This window comes from Mus caroli, unplaced genomic scaffold (assembly GCF_978045245.1).
Source record: "Mus caroli unplaced genomic scaffold, Mus_caroli_1 scaffold_2, whole genome shotgun sequence".
Taxonomy (NCBI): Eukaryota; Metazoa; Chordata; class Mammalia; order Rodentia; family Muridae; genus Mus; species Mus caroli.
In genome coordinates this window covers 92,510,405-92,530,476 of record NW_028227257.1, presented here as the reverse complement: position 1 = coordinate 92,530,476, position 20,072 = coordinate 92,510,405, and the positions used below count along the sequence as shown (strand labels likewise).

Below are 20,072 nucleotides of genomic sequence, written 5' to 3'. Positions count from 1 at the left end.
ATATTTATTGTAGAAAACTATAATGATATAGATGAAAGGTATGATTTGTATTTAAATTGGTAAAATGTGTCTCTTCAAACACTTAAATGCAATAAATGTAGTAGGACTCATACTATTTCATGTTTGAGTATATAATGCTTGAGTATTATATATATTATGTTATATATTATAAATATAAAATATAACATATAATATTAATTCCTAACACACATGGTTCTAAAAGTGTGTTCATTACTAAAATTGATCATTTTATTTGTATTATGGTGTGTCATCTATTTGTTTTAGCAGTTTTGATTAGGCTGTATAATGAATATTTACAAATTTCACTTTGCCTATTATATTCAGGTTTCATGACATATTCAAATGTTTTTCCTTATAAATTTGTATTCTTGTGGATGTAACAGACTTAGATTGAACTTGAAAATTTTATAGTACACTTCAAAATAATTCTGATGTAATTAAGTCATCATTTAGGGCAATGGTTCTCAAAATCCATATGCTGTGACACTTTAAAAAAAAATTCTAATTTTGTTGTGACCACAACCATAAAATTTCATTTGTTGCTACTTCATAACTGTAATTTTTCTAGTATTATAAATTGTAATCTAAATATTTTTGGAGACAGAGGTTTGCCATAGAGATTCTGACCCACTGGTTGAAAACCACTGACCCAAATGAAGGTACTTAAATTCAGTGTGTAGGAGAAAGGTTTTATTTGTTGCAGAAGTAAAATTATGAGTGTTGGAGATGTGAACAGACAAAGGTTTAATAACTTGATAGTGATTGAGGCATTTGGAAACAGCACAAGCTTTACCTGTGTGGTAGAATAAACAGCTTTACAATCAATCACACTTTCAGTGAAAATTCACTGCATTTCATATAACATCTTCATGTCAAAATTTTTCGAATCAGAAAAAAGTGTATATAAATAGATACAGCTTGTTATCTAGTCACCATTAACATGTGAAAAGAGATTAATATTCTTTACATAAAAGCTCTTGAGAGCTGGTGGAGTAGTCCTGTATCACTGTACTTAAAGTGTCTATTATTAACTATGCAACATTTCTCTCCTTGTGATGGAACTTCCCTTTACCAACTGTGAATTCTTTCCCTCCATAACTATGTATCACTTCTGTGAGGAAGCTTTCCCTTCCCTTTCTCTGTACACATAACACTGGTGATAGATTTGTCTTTGTTTACTTTGTCCCTTAAGGTCTTAAATAACATTATTCTTTTCATAGATAAATGTCACCAAAATGCCATATTAAATATATCATATGTCTAAGCATTTTATTCCTGAATTTGGAACTCTACCATCATATTTTGAAAAAAGAATGTGAAAAGTAACAAAATTAGATACTAATTAATATATTTATTATATATTGGATGTTGGTAAAATTATTTGTGAACTTATTATAAAATATGCATATAGACAAAAATAAAGAGATGAATTTCTTAGAAAAATACTTGAAATTACTGGATACTGAGGTATTAAATACACACAAAAAAGGTACTAATTTGGTTGTAAGAAAATAGAATTTATTTGTATATTAATTTTCATCTTAATTTATTATTTTTTTCTGATAGTTTAAATACTTTCTCAGGAAAAGACACATTGTATTTGAAAAGGCAAAGGCATAAAACATTGTTAATTTCACACTGATTGGAGAAGGTAAATGCCATGGACTGTTTCAGACTTTCTAGGTCACAGTTTGAAACACTCTTTCTAACATTTTATTATAAAAATAAAGCCTACCCCAAACCCTAGCATTTGGGATGTGAATTAACTAATTAACCAATTAATTAATTAAAAAATAAGGTCTGAGAAGTGTTTCTTATTTTCAGTGTAGAACATGTAATGTCATAACAAGACACCAAAAGAAAAGTAAGCAAGGATTCTTTCTTTAGATAAAAAGCTGTATAAATTTGTACCTCTGCAATGTTTTAGCAACTAACCATTAGTCACTCCACAATAGAATATACAGATATAATGTGCCGCAGACCCTCTGGGTCCCTTTGTCTGTGTGGAACAAGTCTCTGGGGCAGGTGGGCAAGGCGTCTGTGGGTGACAGACACACACAGGAAGTTGTGTAGAATCTGAATGTATTGTCACAAAGTGAACACCTGTCTTTTTGTTTTGTTTTGTTTTTTGTTTTGTTTTTTTGTTTTTTCAAGACAGGGTTTCTCTGTATAGCCCTGGATGTCCTGGAACTCACTTTGTAGACCAGGCTGGGCTCGAACTCAGAAATATGCCTGTCTCTGCCTCCCAAGTGCCTGGATTAAAGGCATGCACCACCAGTTCCACCAGGCATGGTGGAACACCAGTCTTATATAGCACAAAAAATACAAGGGGTTGAGAAGTCACAGCAGGCAAAGTGCATTGAAGTTGACTGACACAAAACAAAGGAATGATTTCAAAAGGATTTACAGGAACCAGGTAAAGGTTTACAGTAAAGATAAAGCAGTCCTGCCTAGGGTCGGCTTAGTGACAGGTAAGGATTTCACACCCTAGTGCTATACCTTTGAACCTTGTGAAGGCTAGCACCAGGCGGTTCTGCTCTTGGCAGACCTCATGAATAATGCAATATCACAACCCCCCTATCCCTAGGCCTTGCTAAATTCTTATATGAGTGTAACTTTTAAGTATCTGGAGAATCTCCATTTGTCAGGAGAATTCACCAACTTGCTTCTAATATGCAATGTAGCCTGTACTGAAGATTTCTATCTCAGTGGGATTCCCTGGCTCTATTATGGTATTCCCTTGTTAGGGTGAGATTTGCTACTGTCCTTAGTAAATATTTTGCAGACCAGCTCTGAGCTACTGGCTCTGTCTTTTGTAATGCTTAATTAGTTACTGAATAGGTAACCTTTTTACTGCATTCATGCTGGATTCCAAGCTCATTGGCTTCTGGGACCTTGGAACACTGGGGAGACTTAACTATATCAGAATTTAAACTTAAAAGGCATTTATAATAAAATACTAAAAGAGAGCTCTTAGTTCCATACACCAGACTAATTGGGAATAGGGTATGAGTATATGGGTAAAAGAGAATGCCAAAGCTCCAGGAGGTGAGTTTCCCTGAAACTCTTTTCCTCCTTGAGTGCTTACAGACTTTTCAGCCTGTCAAGCAGACTTGACTGGAGTGCATGGCAATAATGATGGCTTCCTTTCCTATATCTTGAAATTTTAACCCTTAAAATGATGGATTAAAAACTGAAATCCCTGTGAAATGATTAGTTCATAAGTGTAGAGCCGTTAGAAATTGAGAATTTCCCTCATAAAACATAATTGTGCCTCTTCCTGGCCTTTCTACTGTTTAAAAGGTGAACACCCAGTGTTGTTGTGTTCTAGGCTCTATGCTACTTTCTAGTCAATTAGATTCAGCATATCTGGTTTATGTGCATGTCCTTGATTCACTTGGACTTGAGCTTTGTACAAGGAGATAAGCATACAGAGACAAAGTGTGGAGCAGTGACTGAAGAAAAGGCCTTCTAGAGAATGGCCCAACTGTGGATCCATTCCATATACAGTAGCCAAACCCATACACTATAGTGGATGCCAACAAGTGCTTACTGACAGGAGCTTGATATAGCTGTCTCATGAGAGGCTCTACCAGACCCTGACAAATACAGAGGTGGAGGCTTTCAACTAACTATTGGACAGAGCGCAGGGAACACAATGGAGGAGCTAGAGAAAGAACCCAAGGAGCTGAAGGTGTTGGCAACTCCATATTAGAAACAACAAACAATATGAACTAACCAGTACCCCCAGAGCTCCCAGGGACAAAACCACGAACCAAATAGTACACATGGAGGAACTCATGGCTCAAGCTGCATATGTAGCAGACAATGGCCTTATTGGAGGGGGGATGTGATAAGGGTTTTCAGAGGGGAACCCAGGAAAGGGGATAATATTTGATATGAAAATAAAGAAAATATCTAATAAAAATAATATTAAAAATAGATCAATTTTCATGCTTTTACATGCTGACTGCAAGTTGAACCAGCAACATTTGTTCAAAATGCTGTCTTTTTTTTTTTTTCTCCACTGGATGGTTTTGGATTATATGTCAAAGATCAAATGATCATAGGTGTGTGCATTTATTTCTGGATCTTCAATCATATTCCATTCTTCTACCTGCCTGTCTCTGTACCAATACCATGTATTTTTGTCGTTTGATTTTTAGGTCTTTTATTTGTTTGTTTGTTTTGATTTCTGTTTTATCACTATTGCTCTATCTATGTACAGCTTGAGGTCAGGGATGATGATTTCCCCAGAACAGAGAATGGTGCTTGCTATCTTCTGTTTGGGTTTTTGTTTTTGTTTTTTGTTTTTATTTTGTTTGTTATTCCAGATGAATTTGAGAACTGCTCTTTCTATCTCTGTGAAGAATTGAGTTGAAATTTTGATGGGGATTGCACTGAATCTGCAGATTGCTTTCAGTAAGATGGCCATTTTTACTATGTTAATCCTGCTGATCCATGAGCATGGGAGATTTCTCCATTTTCGGAAGTCTTCTTCAATGTCTTGAAAATATCATCCTGAGTAAGGTAATCCAGACACAAAAGAACACACATGGTATACACTGACTGATAAATGGATATCACCCCAAAAGCTTAGAATAGGCACAATACAACCCATAAACCATTTGGAGCTTTTAAGAAAATGGAAGGCTAAACTGTGGATGCTTCAATCCTTCATAGAAAGGGAACAAAATAATCACAGGAAGTAAAGGGAGGGAGGGAGCTGGAAGCAAGAGAGGATGGGGAGGGAAAAGGGGGGCAGGATCAAGTATTGGAAAGGATAGGAGAGAAGTATGGATGGTCTGAAATAGAATAGAAATATATAGCAATGGGAGATGAGGAACCAGTACAAAAGTAAGCCACTAGAAAGTCCCAGATGTCAGAAAAGTAAGAGACTCCCAGGACCCAACAGGGATGAATTTTAGCCGAAATACTTATCAAAGCAGTGATAGAACCTGTAGAGACCACTTCCAGTAGACAGGGATGGTCTCCAGATGAGGGAAATGGACACTCACCCATCTCAAATATTTTACCAAAAGTGCTCCTGTGTAAGATAACCCAGACACAAAAGAACACACACGGTATACACTGACTGATAAATGGATATTGCCCCCAAAGCTGAGAATAGACACAATATAACCCATAAACCATTTGGAGCTTTTAAGAAAAATGGAAGGCCAAACTGTGGATGCTTCAAATCCTTCATAGAAGGGGAACAAAATAATCACAGGAGGTAGAGGGAGGAAGGGACCTGGGACAAAAAAATGTAGCAGAGACTGAAGAAAAGGCGATCCAGAGACCATCCCATCTGCATTCACTAAACACCCACACTATTGATGATGCCAAGAAGTGATTGCTGACAGGAGCCTGGTATAGATGCTCCCTGAGAGGTTCTACTACTGGCATACAACCATTGAACTGAACATGGGAACCTCCACTGGAAGAGCTAGGAGAAGGACTAAAGGAGCTGAAGTGGATTACAACTCCATAGGAAGAACAATATCAACTAACCAGACAAGCCACAGCTCTCAGAGATCAACTACCAACGAAAAAGTTTATATACATGAAGGGATCCATGACTCCAGATGGATATGTAGCACAGCATGGCCTTATCAGACATCAAAGGGAGGGGTGGGCATTGGTCCTGTGGAAGCCGATGCACCAGTGATAGGGAAAGTGAGGTGGTAGCTGGTGAATGGGTAGAGGAGCACCTTCATAGAAGCAAAGGGGAGAGAAGAGAGGGGAGAGCGGGATAGGAAGGGTGGTTTGTGGAAGGCTAACTGGGAAGTGGGATATTATTTGAAATGCAAATGAATAGTATCATTAAATAAGTAAGTAAGTAAGTAAATAAATAAATAATTAAATAAGAAAAAACCTAGCCCTCTGAACCACAATGGAGGGCTCAACCAATATGGTATTAGCTGAACTACATGCATCTACTTTTTGACAGTGAGAAATATTTCATTGTTCAATATAAGTTAACTAGTATTTCTTACTTTGTATGTGTAATTTTAAATGTTAAATCAACAACAAAACAAAAGGCATTATTCAAAATACATTTAAATGTACAGAAAATCTTAATACTTGCAAATTTCTATTGCAGCATTTAAAAACCAACTTGAGCTTCAAGTGACCTGCATTTTTAAGTGAAATTGCTGTGAAATAAATACGCTCCAAAAAATCAACCTGAAATTCCACAAACTGGTCTTATTTTATTCATTATATCTAAGCCTTTGAAATTCTATTTTGTGGAACTACTTCAGGGAATTTATCACTGAAATACAAGCTAAAGAATTAGACTTGTGAATATATCAAAGTTCATGCCTACTTAAGGTGAATTCATGTAGTCCTCTTTTCTTCTCATGTATTTTTTCTCCCATATCTCCCAGTGACTAGCTATGAGTATTATCCTAACACAATACTACCAGAGACTATGTAGGAACAGCTAATGAGGAAACTGTCTTTCTATATCTTAAATCGCCCTTCATCCTTGTTTCTGGAATGGATAAAGAATAATATTAGATGGCCTATTTGTTCACACATAATAAACGTCCACTTTAATTTTTTTATATAAAACAAGGTAAATATACTTTAATTATGTATGTATCGATTCTTTCTCTATGAATTATAATTTTACTGCCTGGAGGGCCCATTGAGAAACTAAGAAAGATTGGAAAATATGCTGTTTTGTGTTTGTACCAAGGGATTACACTATCCATATCTCTCTCTCTCTCTCTCTCTCTCTCTCTAATTGACCTGAAATAGGTATAGCAATGATGCTAATTAAGTTAGTTAACAAAAGTAAATTAATAAAATAACCTTTGCTAAACTTGTGACAATATTCTCAGAGGGTAATTCTCAATAAGAAATCTAATTAAACATTGATGAATAACTCAGAAGAGTGAAGGCAGATTAAATCCCAACAGTCACTGTGTGAAATAAAATGTCTTCTACATAAATCTACACACCATTGATAAGCACAGAACCATCACAGGTAAGTCTCCTAATGAGTATATTTATATAATACAGGAAAATACAGATACTTTCATTTCAAAAAAGAAATCATTATTAAATTATGTAGAAATTGACTTCATGCAGGTGTACCAGTTAAGTGGGATTCTTAATCTAATGTCCAAGAATATTTTCTTATTAAAAATTGTAAGAATTTGTATGACATCATTTTTTGTAAACTCCATAATTGTTTTACCTATTATTCTTTTAGCTAGGATTCATAGGTACTTTTTTCTTTCAAAAAGCTCTTTAAAAATTGTATTATATGTAAGTTTAAATGTTATTTATTTAATACAACAACTAAAATATTAAATATTAAAATATTAATGTATGTTAATTCAGAACTCATGGATAATATATTACATTTAACTCTAGAAAAAGTAAGTGTTCAATCATCAACAAATTCCAATTTTGAAACAACAAACCTACAGAAAGGCAATCCCTGACATCCACATATAAATAAATTAACGTAAGAAATTGAACCATATATACCCCAGAAATATTCCTTATGTCTACCCATCACCATTTGTTTGAAAACCCCTAACACTGTACACATTTGTTTGCTGTTCTGTTTCTTATTGTGCATATGTATATGCATGTATAATCTTGTTGTGGTGCTTAAGTGTTCACAATTGCACATGAATGTTTGTATAGAGTAGAAACTGACATCTCCGGTTGCATATTAAAGTTTCTGACTGAACACAGAGCTCAGTATTTCTTTTAGAGTACCTGGCATTTTTGTTTCAGGGAATCTCCTTAGTGCCACAATCACATGTTGAAAAGCACACATACCTTACAGTATATGGGCACTAGCCTAGCTCTAGTCCTAACTCTGTATCAAGTGTCTGTTCTAGATTTCTAGATCCTCTTCTAACTTTTTATGAAATATCCTTTTACTTTTGAGAGATACAAATTTCACAATTAGATGAAGTTTATGATAGGCTTATAAAACTCCAGACAAAACATTGACATCGTGATGGGTATATTTAAAATTTATTTGAACTTTGAGTAAAACTTTGACACTAAGCATTGTCAGAATAAGTCTTTTTCATTAATTTATGAAAAATAACAGCAATAGTTCTAAAATTATTTCTTTATTAAGACAATAATGTGATTTTTTTGTGCAGAAATGATTTTTTTATTGTGGATCTTCTGGATTACATTGTCACTCCATTCATATTTTTTGAATCTGGAACTATAGTTTGATCAGAATTAATAATAATAAAGATAACTGGTTATTTTAAGAAAAATGTTTGCTGAACTCTGTGCTCTGTAGACACAATGTAGGTCGACTATATTAGACACATTTTATACGAATTCCACTTTTAATTACAATAGGTTGTTTTTGAACTTAAATAACTATAATAAGTATTATTGTAGTATATAGCACTATTCAAACATATAAAAATATCTAATCAGTCATTATCTTGGTCATTTAGAAGCAGTTTATAAAACAAAGAATGGAGGTTGGGAACTGTTCAGCCACTGAGTTCCTTTTCTTGGGAATTACCAATAATCCTGTGATCAAGGTGACTTTATTTACTACTTTTCTAATTGTCTATCTCATTATTCTTATTGAAAATCTTGGAATGATAATTTTGATCAGGATGGACCATCAGCTTCACATCCCAATGTACTTTTTCCTCAGCCACCTCTCTTTCTCTGATGTCTGCTATTCCTCTGCAGTTGGACCAAAGATGTTATTGGACCTGCTTGCCAAGAGCAGCAACTCAATTACTTTTCTTGGCTGTGTTCTTCAGTTCTTCATCTTCTGCATCTTTACAGATGTGGAGTGTATGCTGCTGGCAATGATGGCATTTGATCGATACAAGGCAATCAGCAACCCCTTGCTATATGCAGTAGATATGTCCAGCAAGGTGTGTTACCAACTTCTGGCTGTAGTTTACATAGTTGCTATTGTGGATGCTATAGTACACACAACATTGACATTTCGCTTGTGTTTCTGTGGGTCCAATGAAATCAACCACTTCTTCTGTGATTTACCTCCACTATACATGCTTTCCTGCTCTGACATTCAAGTGAATGAACTTGCCTTATTTACTGTTTTTGGTTTCATTGAACTGAGCACCATCTCAGGAGTTCTTGTCTCTTACTGCTATATCATTCTATCAGTCCTGAAGATCCGTTCTGCTGAGGGTAGGTTCAAAGCTTTTTCTACTTGCACCTCTCATTTAACTGCAGTTGCAATTTTCCAGGGAACTATGCTTTTCATGTATTTTCGGCCAAGTTCTTCTTATTCTCTAGATCAAGACAAAATGACCTCACTGTTTTACACCTTGGTGATCCCCGTGTTGAACCCTCTGATTTACAGCCTGAGGAACAAGGATGTGAAAGAGGCACTCCAAAAACTGAAAACAAAAACTTGGTTCTAACCAATTATACCACATGTACATATCCACTTATTTAAAATTATTTTTTCTAGTAAATTATATTAATGACACAGAAAAATAATTTTTAGTTTTAATTTAAAAAATTTCTTTGTGTTAATAAGCTACTGAAATTAGGTGTAACATATCTTCAAATGTGTAATTTTTATATAGCTCATATCAACATGTGGTTTTCTTAACTTTAATTTTTCTGATTATTTCTATGATACCAATTTAATTCACTTATTGTTTCACTTTGTGTTTATAATACAATTTTAGGAAACATTTATTTATATTTCTTTTTTGATATTTCATGTCCTATATTTTATAGTAAACCCAATGTTTTATTTCTTGTTATTTCATATACTTCTAGTAATTATACCCTGAATATATACACTTGAGATTTTATAATCAGCCTTGTGTTCTGAAATAAATGAAGTCTGTGGTATTATTAAATATTGGTGCTTAAAATCAATGTGCAAGAACAAGGTATAGTTGGTTTGAGATACAAGTTCCTGGATTAAACTGATGCATGATGAGATGGAGAAGTTAAATATTTATATGCACAAGCCTAAGGATTAAACTTAGATAGGCATTGAGATTAAAAAAAAAAATCCTTGTCATTTTAAAACCAATAAAGTCATACCAATGTAGGCTACAAAGTACTATCTATCTATCTATCTATCTATCTATCTATCTATCTATCTATCTATCTATCCATCCATCTTCTCTCCACTTATAAATATTTATATATTATATATTTATATATTCAGTATTTATAAATGTCACTTATATTTTCATGGTTGGCCATTTGACCCTAGACTACTAATTGGCATGGTTTTCCCTGAGGAAGACTATTTATCCCACTCAAAACATCCCTTAATTCTATGGGTTTTCCTGTTTTTGTTGTTGTTGTGGTGGTGGTTTTGTTTTTGTTTGTTTTGTTTTGTTTTGTTTTTTTTCTGTAGGCTGTGTGGTGTTTTGGACACATTCACTTTAGCATGACTAGTTTTATTCTTCTTATTCATCTTATGTTCAGGTAGTGATGTAGGTAAAACTTCATGGGTATAGTCAGAATATACCCATATAGCTAAGCATATAACAGCAATTAATGAACTGGGTTCTCAAATGTGAAAAAATGCTAGTAAGAGTAGTTGGATGGTTTTGAAGGAAGGGATGGGAAAAAGGAAATTATGTGATTATAATGTCAAAAATAAAAGAAGTAATTATCTTGCTAATTTCATAGAATGCTGAACTTGTTTGTATTTTAAACTATTTTTAAAAATTTACCAAGACTCTGGCATATTGACACTGTATGATGCAATCTCTGACCAGCACCTACACCACAATTTATTCCAGGAAGCTTTACTCTCTTCCCTCCACATATTCATCCTTGTTTAAATATCAGCATCTATTGTTTGTAATGACGTCCTTAAAGTAATATGTAATGTTTTCTTTCTTAAGTATATCTCATATTTCAATATAACATTTTTTATCAGAATCTAGCCATTTAATATGCTAATATAATATGTTGGACACAAAACGTGAAAACAAGTAGAAATAAAAAAAAACCAAGATGCTAGCTAATTAGCATAACATTACTTGAGAATATACTAGACGTTGATAAAATTAAAGTATGTTGCACACACATACGCATCCATACATACACACATGCCAACCATGTACAAAAAAAAATATCTTTTTTAAAAAGCTTATCAAGCACTTTGCAGAGGACCAGCACTTTGCAGAGAGATCTGGGAAGACAGGAGACTGTGGGAGCGAAGACAGGACTAGCAAGGCATCTGGACCAACATTGAGCCTATCTGTGTGGCAAAATGGGTAGGCTGATTTATACAGGAGTCACTTCAGACTTTTCCTAGACCAAGGGGAATATTCACCACAGATATAGCTATGAATGTGCCTTCAGATGGCCTTGTAAGATCAGGGCAGCCACTATCACTAATATACCAGGTAAAACACGGAGAAAAGCAAAACTATAACCCTGATTTTTGGCACACGAAGTTCTGAGGTTTCAGTTCCTTGGAAGGGTCACAGGATCCCGGACCCGAGGAGCATCTCTGAGCCATGCTATCAATGACTGAGACCGGACCTAAACAACAAGGAGGAGATTCTGAATCAACTGGTGTTAGAGAAGTTCCTAATTGCATGCCACCAGAACTGCAGGCCTTAGTGAAGTAGAGTGGAGGGAAGAGCTGCAAAGACCTGAAAAAGATGCTGAGGGATGGGAAATGTCACAGTTGGTTCATAATCTACTCCCAAGGATAGGCATACCTTCTTCGAGATCCCAGTTTTGTGAAGGGTGAAGCTGCAGAGGATAAATTGGATCATAGGATTTGTCCCAACAGAGGACAGGCCAGCCGGGAGCTACAGAACTTCTCAGAGACTGAAGAGCCATCCACTAACAAGGAAGAGGACATTTTTCTGGGAGTAATTACTGAGAGGAGACAGCCAGACTACCTGAGATCAGACCAGAGCCTGAGGAGTGACTCAATTCCTGACTGGGAAGAGGCAGAGGCTTCTTTGTTTGTTGGTCAGGACCATCTAACACTGGGTCCTGCTGGTTCTCTCAGAGTAAAGGGTGCCGTGCTGTCCCAAGAAGATACTGTTTTGGATGCTGCGCCATCATTATTCACCCATATTCTGGATAGAGATTTAGCCTTGAATGGGGATCTTCAGGGTCTTTGTGGTTTCAACTTACAACTTCCCAAAGAGTGGCGTTTTATATGCACAATACAGAAGATGGGCTAGAGGCTGCTAATCTTGAGCCTGCTTACCCATAGCCTGTAGAGCAAGTTGACAGTCTTTCTGGCCAGACTCGGTTTCAGTGTACTGAATGCAAGAAGAGCTTTCTTTACAGGTCTCACTTTGACCTCTGTCAGAGTTCACACACAGGAGAGAGACCCTTCAAGTGCAACTTGCGCAACAAGGCCTTTCTACAGTCCTCTGACCTGAGAGTCTACCAGCATGTCCATACTCGGGAGAAGCCTTACATGTGTGCAGTCTGCGGAATGGAGTTTGCCCACAGGTCCACCTTGCGGGGCCACATTCTGGTTCACATGAAGGAGAATCCTTATGTGTGCAAGGATTGTGGGCAACGATTCAGCCACACGGGCAACCTCATTGTCCATTTCCGCATCCATTGCGACTTGAGACCCTACATCTGTAAGAAGTGTAGCATGGCTTTCCGACAGCAGGGGACTTGGAAACAATACATGAAAACCTGCTCAAGAAAGAGAAAGGCATCTGTGTAATTCTGGATCCATCTCCCCCCCCCCCCCCCCCCCGAAAGACTAATAGTGAAGTCTTTTCCCGGAGAAATGGAGGTTGGGTTGCCCTTATTCCATGACCACTTATCCCTTTATGGTCATTGTATAGAGTGTTCAATGGTGGTTTGTTTAACTATGCCCCGTGGATTTTCATTTGTTTGAGATAGGGGTAGAACATATATACTAAAAGTTAAATATTTTAAAATTAAATTTTTATTTAAGTTAAAAATAATAAATAAAAAGCTTATAGGGTTATCAAATTTTCCTTAAGCCCATGACCTATCTAATCTAAAATACTTAGCCAGGTATATGTTGTCTTGTATGGAATTCTTAAAGAATTAATAACAATATTCCATAAAACCCCCATGCTCATCGGTCACTCATCCCTTTTAATAAGAAACCATTAAAAGATAAAATATAAAAATAAAAATTTGCACTAATTTCAACCCAAGAAAATCTGAAAAAGTGGAAACCCAATGGAGTAGACATTCAAGGGGCAGATAGTACAGATTTCAATATATTTCTTGCATTCTTTTAAAAAAAAATCCAGGAGGGGCTTTGGGTAGAGATCAATGGTTTAAGGGCTTGCTTTACATCTGAGGACCTACAGTTGGATCCCTAGAACCCACGAAGTAAATAAACAAAAAATCCTGAGACTTATATAAAATTTCTCTGATTACTTTCTTAATACATACATAAATCAAAGATGATTTCCCATCTTTTAAATGTTTTATTATTCAACAATTTCCTAACAGCTTATAGTTCTAATGTACTTTGATCATTCTTATCTTCCACTGCATTCTGTCCTCCTATGAACAAATTGTTCTTCCCCCAAAGATCTGCACATATTTAATGCTCTTTGGTTGTGATTTGCTGACTTTAATTAGAGCATTGTGAATGATATTTGGTGGGAGTTTATTGGGCAAATAATGACATATCATATCTAGAAACATATCATATCTTTACAACACATTTTCCTATTCTGTTTCTCATACTTTTTTTTCTGTGATATTTCCTGAAATTTAGAACTCAATTTAGGGCTGATTATTAACCAATACTCTTTTCTTCTTTCTTTGTCCAAAGATGAATTTGTTTACTAATTATTGCCAACTCTACACAAAGCTTCTCCTACCAATCCTGTTAGTAGCATAAATCCGCTTCTGTAGTCATAAATGTTTAGAAGACAGTTCAACAGCATGTTCATTTACAATATGATAGTAGTTATTTCCCCATGACCTAAGATCTCCCTAGTTATTAAAGTTTTCTTGTGTTGTGTTGTGTTTTGTCTTGTTCTTAAGATTTTCACTCTTGGCAGACTCAGGCACATATATTCTGCTTTCAGAATTGTTTTGCAAATTGTACACAGACAAAAGTTAGAAGCTTTTTAATAAAAGAATTTGCATTTATAAATGATCTGTATTAGAATATAAGAAATCTCCAGTTATAATTATTACCCATGTTGTACAACAGATACCTTCTATTTTAGTTGCTAATAAAGGGCTACACAACTCAAAAAAAAACCCCCAAAAAACAAAAAAGATTTACACTAGAGAGGGGTGGGGCTCATGAAAAATCAAAAAACATTTGGTTATCCATACCATTGATGATTCTGTTCATCAATAAGAATGTTATGTCTGACAAGTTGGTATTGTAACTAGCAAGCATCACAATAAGTCTATTGCTGACTTTTCTCCCACAGAAGCCTGAATAGTAACTTCAAGTAATATGAAGACTGTGCATCAGGAAAGATGCTTCTAGCTGATCTACCTTCTCTTATGGATCTATAGCCTGAAAGCTTAGGCTGTTTTAAGCAATATGATTTTACTATCTTGTTAATAGTAGTAATCACGTGTCTAAGGGAATCTCTTGTTCTTCCTGATTTAAAAAAATCATAGGGGTATGAGATATATTACATACATATTATTGAAATATTTCTTTTTTAATAACCTATTTCTTCTAAGAATAGAATTTTCTCTCCATGCAGAGGGTTTTTACTCAAATCCTTTTCAAAGATATATTCTTAAATGATATTTCAGAATAGTCAGTCTCTGGGTGTTTTTATTGTTGCCATTCATTTTAAAGATCATGGATGATTATATATATGATTGAGATTTACCTTTTAATTTTACTATACATAAATTATCTAATGAGAAAATATGCAAATAGATACACATTTGATGAACCATATTACATAGAAAAATATTTATTAACAATATCTTAAATAAGAATCTTATACAAACCAAAGATCATACACAGGCTGGACCTAACCCCAGACATATAACATTTGGAATGTTAACTAATATATAGAATATAGAAGTAAGGAAAATTCCACAGTTTTTAAGGATATAAATTGATATAGTTGTATAAATGCATAAGGGGCTACTCCAGAGTGGAAAACAAAATTATACTAGAGTCCAAGAATCTTTTTTTTTCTTTTTTTAAATTAGGTATTTTCTTCATTTACATTTCCAATGCTATCCCAAAAGTCCCCCATACCTTCCCCTCCCCCACTCCTCTACCCATCCAATCCCACTTCTTGGCCCTGGTGATCCCCTGTATTGAGGCATATAAAGTTTGCACCACTGATGGCCGACTAGGCCATCTTCTGATACATATGCAGCTAGAGACATGAACTCCAGGGGGTACTGGTTAGCTCATATTGTTGTTCCACCTATAGGGCTTCAGATCCCTTCAGCTCCTTGGGTACTTTTTCTAGGTCCAAGATCTTAACACTGGATGTGCTCTAAAAGGTAAACTCAGTATCAGCAAGGGCTATTTGCACCACCACATTCCATTGCAACATTATTCACAGCAACCAAATACGGAATCAACCTGTGTGCATCTATTACAGATGAACAGATAGAGAAAATCAGACACCAACACATAATGACTAGACGAATGTAATGTACAAATCCAACTTCCGAGGGAGTCTCATTTTACAGATGCTACCAGGCACTGTATTGAACACTACACTTTAATCCTAAGGTAGCAGACTGGCATCTGTAACGTTCACCTGAAGAGTGGGTCTACGTTAGAAGAGTGCCACATCTGTTTCCCTTCTGCTTGGGACTCAGAGACTCAAGCTTCATCTCTTGATGTAAATATCACCATTCAAAAGGTGTAAAAAGAGGTTCCCTCATCTGCCGCATGATGTTGAGGCCTGAAATACCCAGCTATGTCATGGCCCCTCTGTCTGTCCATAGCATTAATAACACTTGTAATAAACTCCTTTCTCTCTAATACACCAACACAGCTTCCTCTTAAATCATTTATGTGCTTCTTCTATCTAACCATGATATGGAGGAGGAATGGAGGGAGGGAGAGGGAGAGAAGGAGGTAGCAAGGAATGAAGGGAGCAAGGAAGGAAGGAATGGAAGGAAAGATAAGAAAAACACTGGTTTCCTAAGGTTTCTAGAAGTATATATGAAATTATCTGGTATGGTGAAACTACAAAATAGTAGTGTACTTTCATTTCAAAGTAAATCTGAAGGAGCTTTGCTTTAGACAGATGCTGTTGAGTTTTAATATAAGTAATGATTTTGAGTCCACCCCTCTTTATTTGCAGCATGGCCGACTAGCCTGTTAATTCATGAATTACAATTAATATCTTCATATCTTGAGACCCTAACTCACAGAAATATGATAGTATGAAGTGATGTCCTTGAAACATAGTTCTTTCATAATAAAGATCCACCAGCAATTTGTTTTTTCTCAATATAGGATAGGAGAACAATAATCTCAATAAACCAGAGAGTATGAGTCCACCAGTCTTTGAAACAGCACATTCTGGGTTATAAACATCCCACTTTTTGATATTGAGATAAATTTTAGCTCAGAAAAAACTGTCAGGATATACACTTTGTATTAATATCTTATACCATGTCAACCAACATGGCAGAAAACCTCATATGGAACATTTCATAACATAAGCAAATTAGGATAGCACTGATATCCTAATATGTCAATTTTATGCATTTCATTGCCTTTTTCTGTTACAGTAATTAAAGACTATTTCATCATCATATTAATTTGTACTTTTTGGTGAAGTGAGTATGAGCTAAGTAGAAAGAAATCAACATAGTATAAGATGATGATCAAAATTACTATAAACTAATGTGATTGTAACCATTAACTCCATGAATGTATGAATTTGAAATTGCATTCTGTGGAGTTATTTGAAAATATTTATGACTGAAATAGAGCGTGAAAAAAAATGACTAAACTTGGGTATACATCAAAATTCTTCTTTAAACCTGAACCTGCAAATGCAATCCTCATTAATTCTCTAGTTTTAAATATCTCTAAATTATACTATATTGTGTTTACCAGTGTCCAATGACAAGCATTATTTGAATATTGTAGCACTGATGACTGTTGATATAGTTAAGCTATAATTACCTATATATAGATACCTTAAACCGAGTATCTGTCCTTGTTACTGGAATACCTATATAAAAGAATAAAAATGAGTTAGCATATTGTTTGACTACAAACAATGTATGTCTACTTCAATATCTTAATAAAAATTGGATTTAATGTAGTTTTATGTACTGTGTTTTCGACCTATATATTACTATTTTGATACTCAAAAATACAGTATTGATAATTTTGAAGACATGTACATTCCTCTGTTTGTTCGAAAGAATTGTGTTGTTTTGTAACCTTTATTTGTCCTGAAATAGGGATATCAATTTTGTTAATCTAATTAAGCCATACAGTACACATAAAAACATAATTTCAAGTTTTGTTAAAGTTGTTATATTATCTCATGGGAAAAGAATCATCAAGTAATCTAATTAACCGTTGGTGAAGAAAAGAGTCCATCAAAAGCAGAAGTTTATAATACTTAAGTCCCAGTAGTCTCAGAGTGAAAATAAAATGTCATCCACATAATTCATATGTCACTGATGAGAATAGAAAGATTCATCACAGGTAATGCTTGTTCTTTCTTCCTTCCTTTTTTATGTATTATTTATTTAGTAATCATTTTTATTTTTATATAATGTATCTTTCTTTGAGAAATGGAAGAATTGTTATTGTTTAATATGCAAGTAAACAACTCATGCAGTTAATTTTAAATTATAATATAGAGAGCAGTGACATTTTCTTGCTCATACTATGAGATTGAATTACTTCACTTGTTATTTGTATAATCACTTTAAAAAGAAATTACTTATTCATATTTTAATCAGAAGCCACTAGTAAATTACTATGTTTCCTATTGCTCTACAGTAATGATATGCATGTAAATTTGTGTTGTATTAGATAATAATACAGTTAGCTATCAAATAGTAATTACAGTATTTATGCAATAAATACTGTATTTAAGTCTAGTATAATTAAAAATCAGATTTCCATCCGCATACCAATATTTGCATACAAAGAGCAGACACACTTATAGAAGCCCCATGACATGTATATATACACATATGAGTACAAATACAAAAAGAGGACTAGATATCTGTAAGCTTAGAAAGTGTCATTGCACCTTTCTATTTACATTTAACAACAACTGGAAGCTGAGAACAAATGAAAAGCCACTGTACTTAGAAGAATTCTTGTTCTATGTTGCTTGATCTCATGTCTTTTTACTTTCCAAATGTTCTTTCAGGTGTCATTTGGAATCTGGTAAATTTTAAAAAGGGCTTACAAAAATTCTGACAAAGGAGTGAAGGCAAAATATATTTTATTATTAAATAATGCCTTGACAACATATTAGAATAATTTCAATTTATTGATTTATAAGCAACCACAATAATAGTGTTTGAATTATATTGTGTTTCTAAAGGCAATGAATATGGTTTTTTGATAAAAGAATAGATTCTGTTGCCATATATCTTCTGAGTTTTTGCTCTTTATTTTTGTATTACTTTGAATCAGGATAAATATTTAATTTATTCAAATATAGTCCCTAAGGGTAGGTAAGATTTGTCAAAATAACTCTTAATTAACTTTGTACAATTAAAAGAAAAACAAATATTAACAACCTACATTAAATATTTTATAATAATGTCTCCTTGAAAGGAATATTTTTCTGTGCTGTTTCCTGAAGACCAAGAGTTTACAGGAAAAAAATATATAATTATATATCATGACATGGTCATATAAGGAAACAATCTCTAACTTATCCTCCTTTTGATTATTTGGATGCAGTTTATAAAATAAAGAAGAATGGAGGTTGGAAACTGTTCAGCCACTGAATTTTTTCTCTTGGGAATTACCAATAATCCTGTGATCAAGGTGATTTTATTTACCACTTTTCTAATTGTTTATCTCATTATTCTTATTGAAAATCTTGGGATGATCATTTTGATAAGGATGAATTCCCAACTTCACACACCAATGTACTTTTTCCTCAGCCACCTCTCTTTCTCTGATATCTGTTATTCTACTGCAGTTGGACCCAAGATGTTGGTGGGCCTTATATCAAAGAACAATTCAATTCCATTTATTGACTGTGCTGTGCAGTTCTTTATCTTCTGCATTTTTACCGATGCTGAATGTGGGCTGTTGGCAGTGATGGCTTTTGACAGGTATAAGGCCATCAGCAACCCCTTGATGTATGCAGTAGATATGTCCAGAGTGGTGTGCTATCAGCTCCTGGCTGTGGTTTATCTGGTTGGAATGGTAGATGCTTTGACACATACAACATTGACATTTCACTTGTGTTTCTGTCAGTCCAAAGAAATCAACCATTTTTTCTGTGATGTTCCTCCTCTCCTATTACTATCTTGCTCAGATACAGAGGTCAATGAACTAGTCATATTCACCCTATTTGGGTTTATTGAGCTGAGCACCATCTCTGGAGTTCTGGTCTCTTACTGTTATATCATCTCATCAGTTTTGAAGATTCGGTCTGCTGAAGGCAGGTTCAAAGCATTCTCCACCTGTACCTCCCATCTAACTGCTGTTGCGATTTTCCAGGGAACAATGCTCTTCATGTATTTCCGGCCAAGTTCTGCTTACTCCCTGGATCAAGACAAAATTACCTCATTATTCTATACTCTTGTGATCCCCATGCTCAACCCATTGATTTACAGCCTCAGGAATAAGGATGTTAAAGCAAGTGTAAAAAAGTCCCTGAAAAGTAGAATTTCATTTTAAGCCAATAGTTGTATGTCACATATGCATATACATTTCAATATAAATACATAAGCAGATATTTGTTTCTACAAATCATGTATTTTATAGATCTAAGGCTCAAGTGGCTGTTTATTATAATGTATACTTTAGTAGCTGCTTCTTAGAAATCATTTGTAGTTTTAAAAACTATTCTGCATTTCATTATATTATATGTACAGGTGTGTGCATGGGCTGTTTTCTTTTCATTTTTTTAATACTATGAACTTGAAAGGCAGAGAAT

General features: G+C 34.6%; 2 protein-coding genes and 1 pseudogene across 2 annotated transcripts; all 3 read left to right on the top strand.

The window, feature by feature from the left end:
- The first annotated feature begins 8,483 nt into the window (after positions 1–8,483).
- On the top strand, positions 8,484–9,428 carry LOC110289844 (olfactory receptor 5W2-like). The gene has a single exon (XM_021156245.1). The coding sequence runs from the start codon at positions 8,496–8,498 to the stop codon at positions 9,426–9,428; it is 933 nt and encodes a 310-aa protein (XP_021011904.1). The 5' UTR covers positions 8,484–8,495.
- Positions 9,429–11,333: 1,905 nt separating this feature from the next.
- On the top strand, positions 11,334–12,694 carry LOC110306509 (uncharacterized; annotated as a pseudogene).
- A 6,162-nt stretch (positions 12,695–18,856) lies between these two features.
- LOC110289921 (olfactory receptor 5W2-like) lies at positions 18,857–19,813 on the top strand. Its single transcript, XM_021156329.2, has one exon. The coding sequence runs from the start codon at positions 18,881–18,883 to the stop codon at positions 19,811–19,813; it is 933 nt and encodes a 310-aa protein (XP_021011988.1). The 5' UTR covers positions 18,857–18,880.
- The last annotated feature ends 259 nt before the right edge of the window (positions 19,814–20,072 follow it).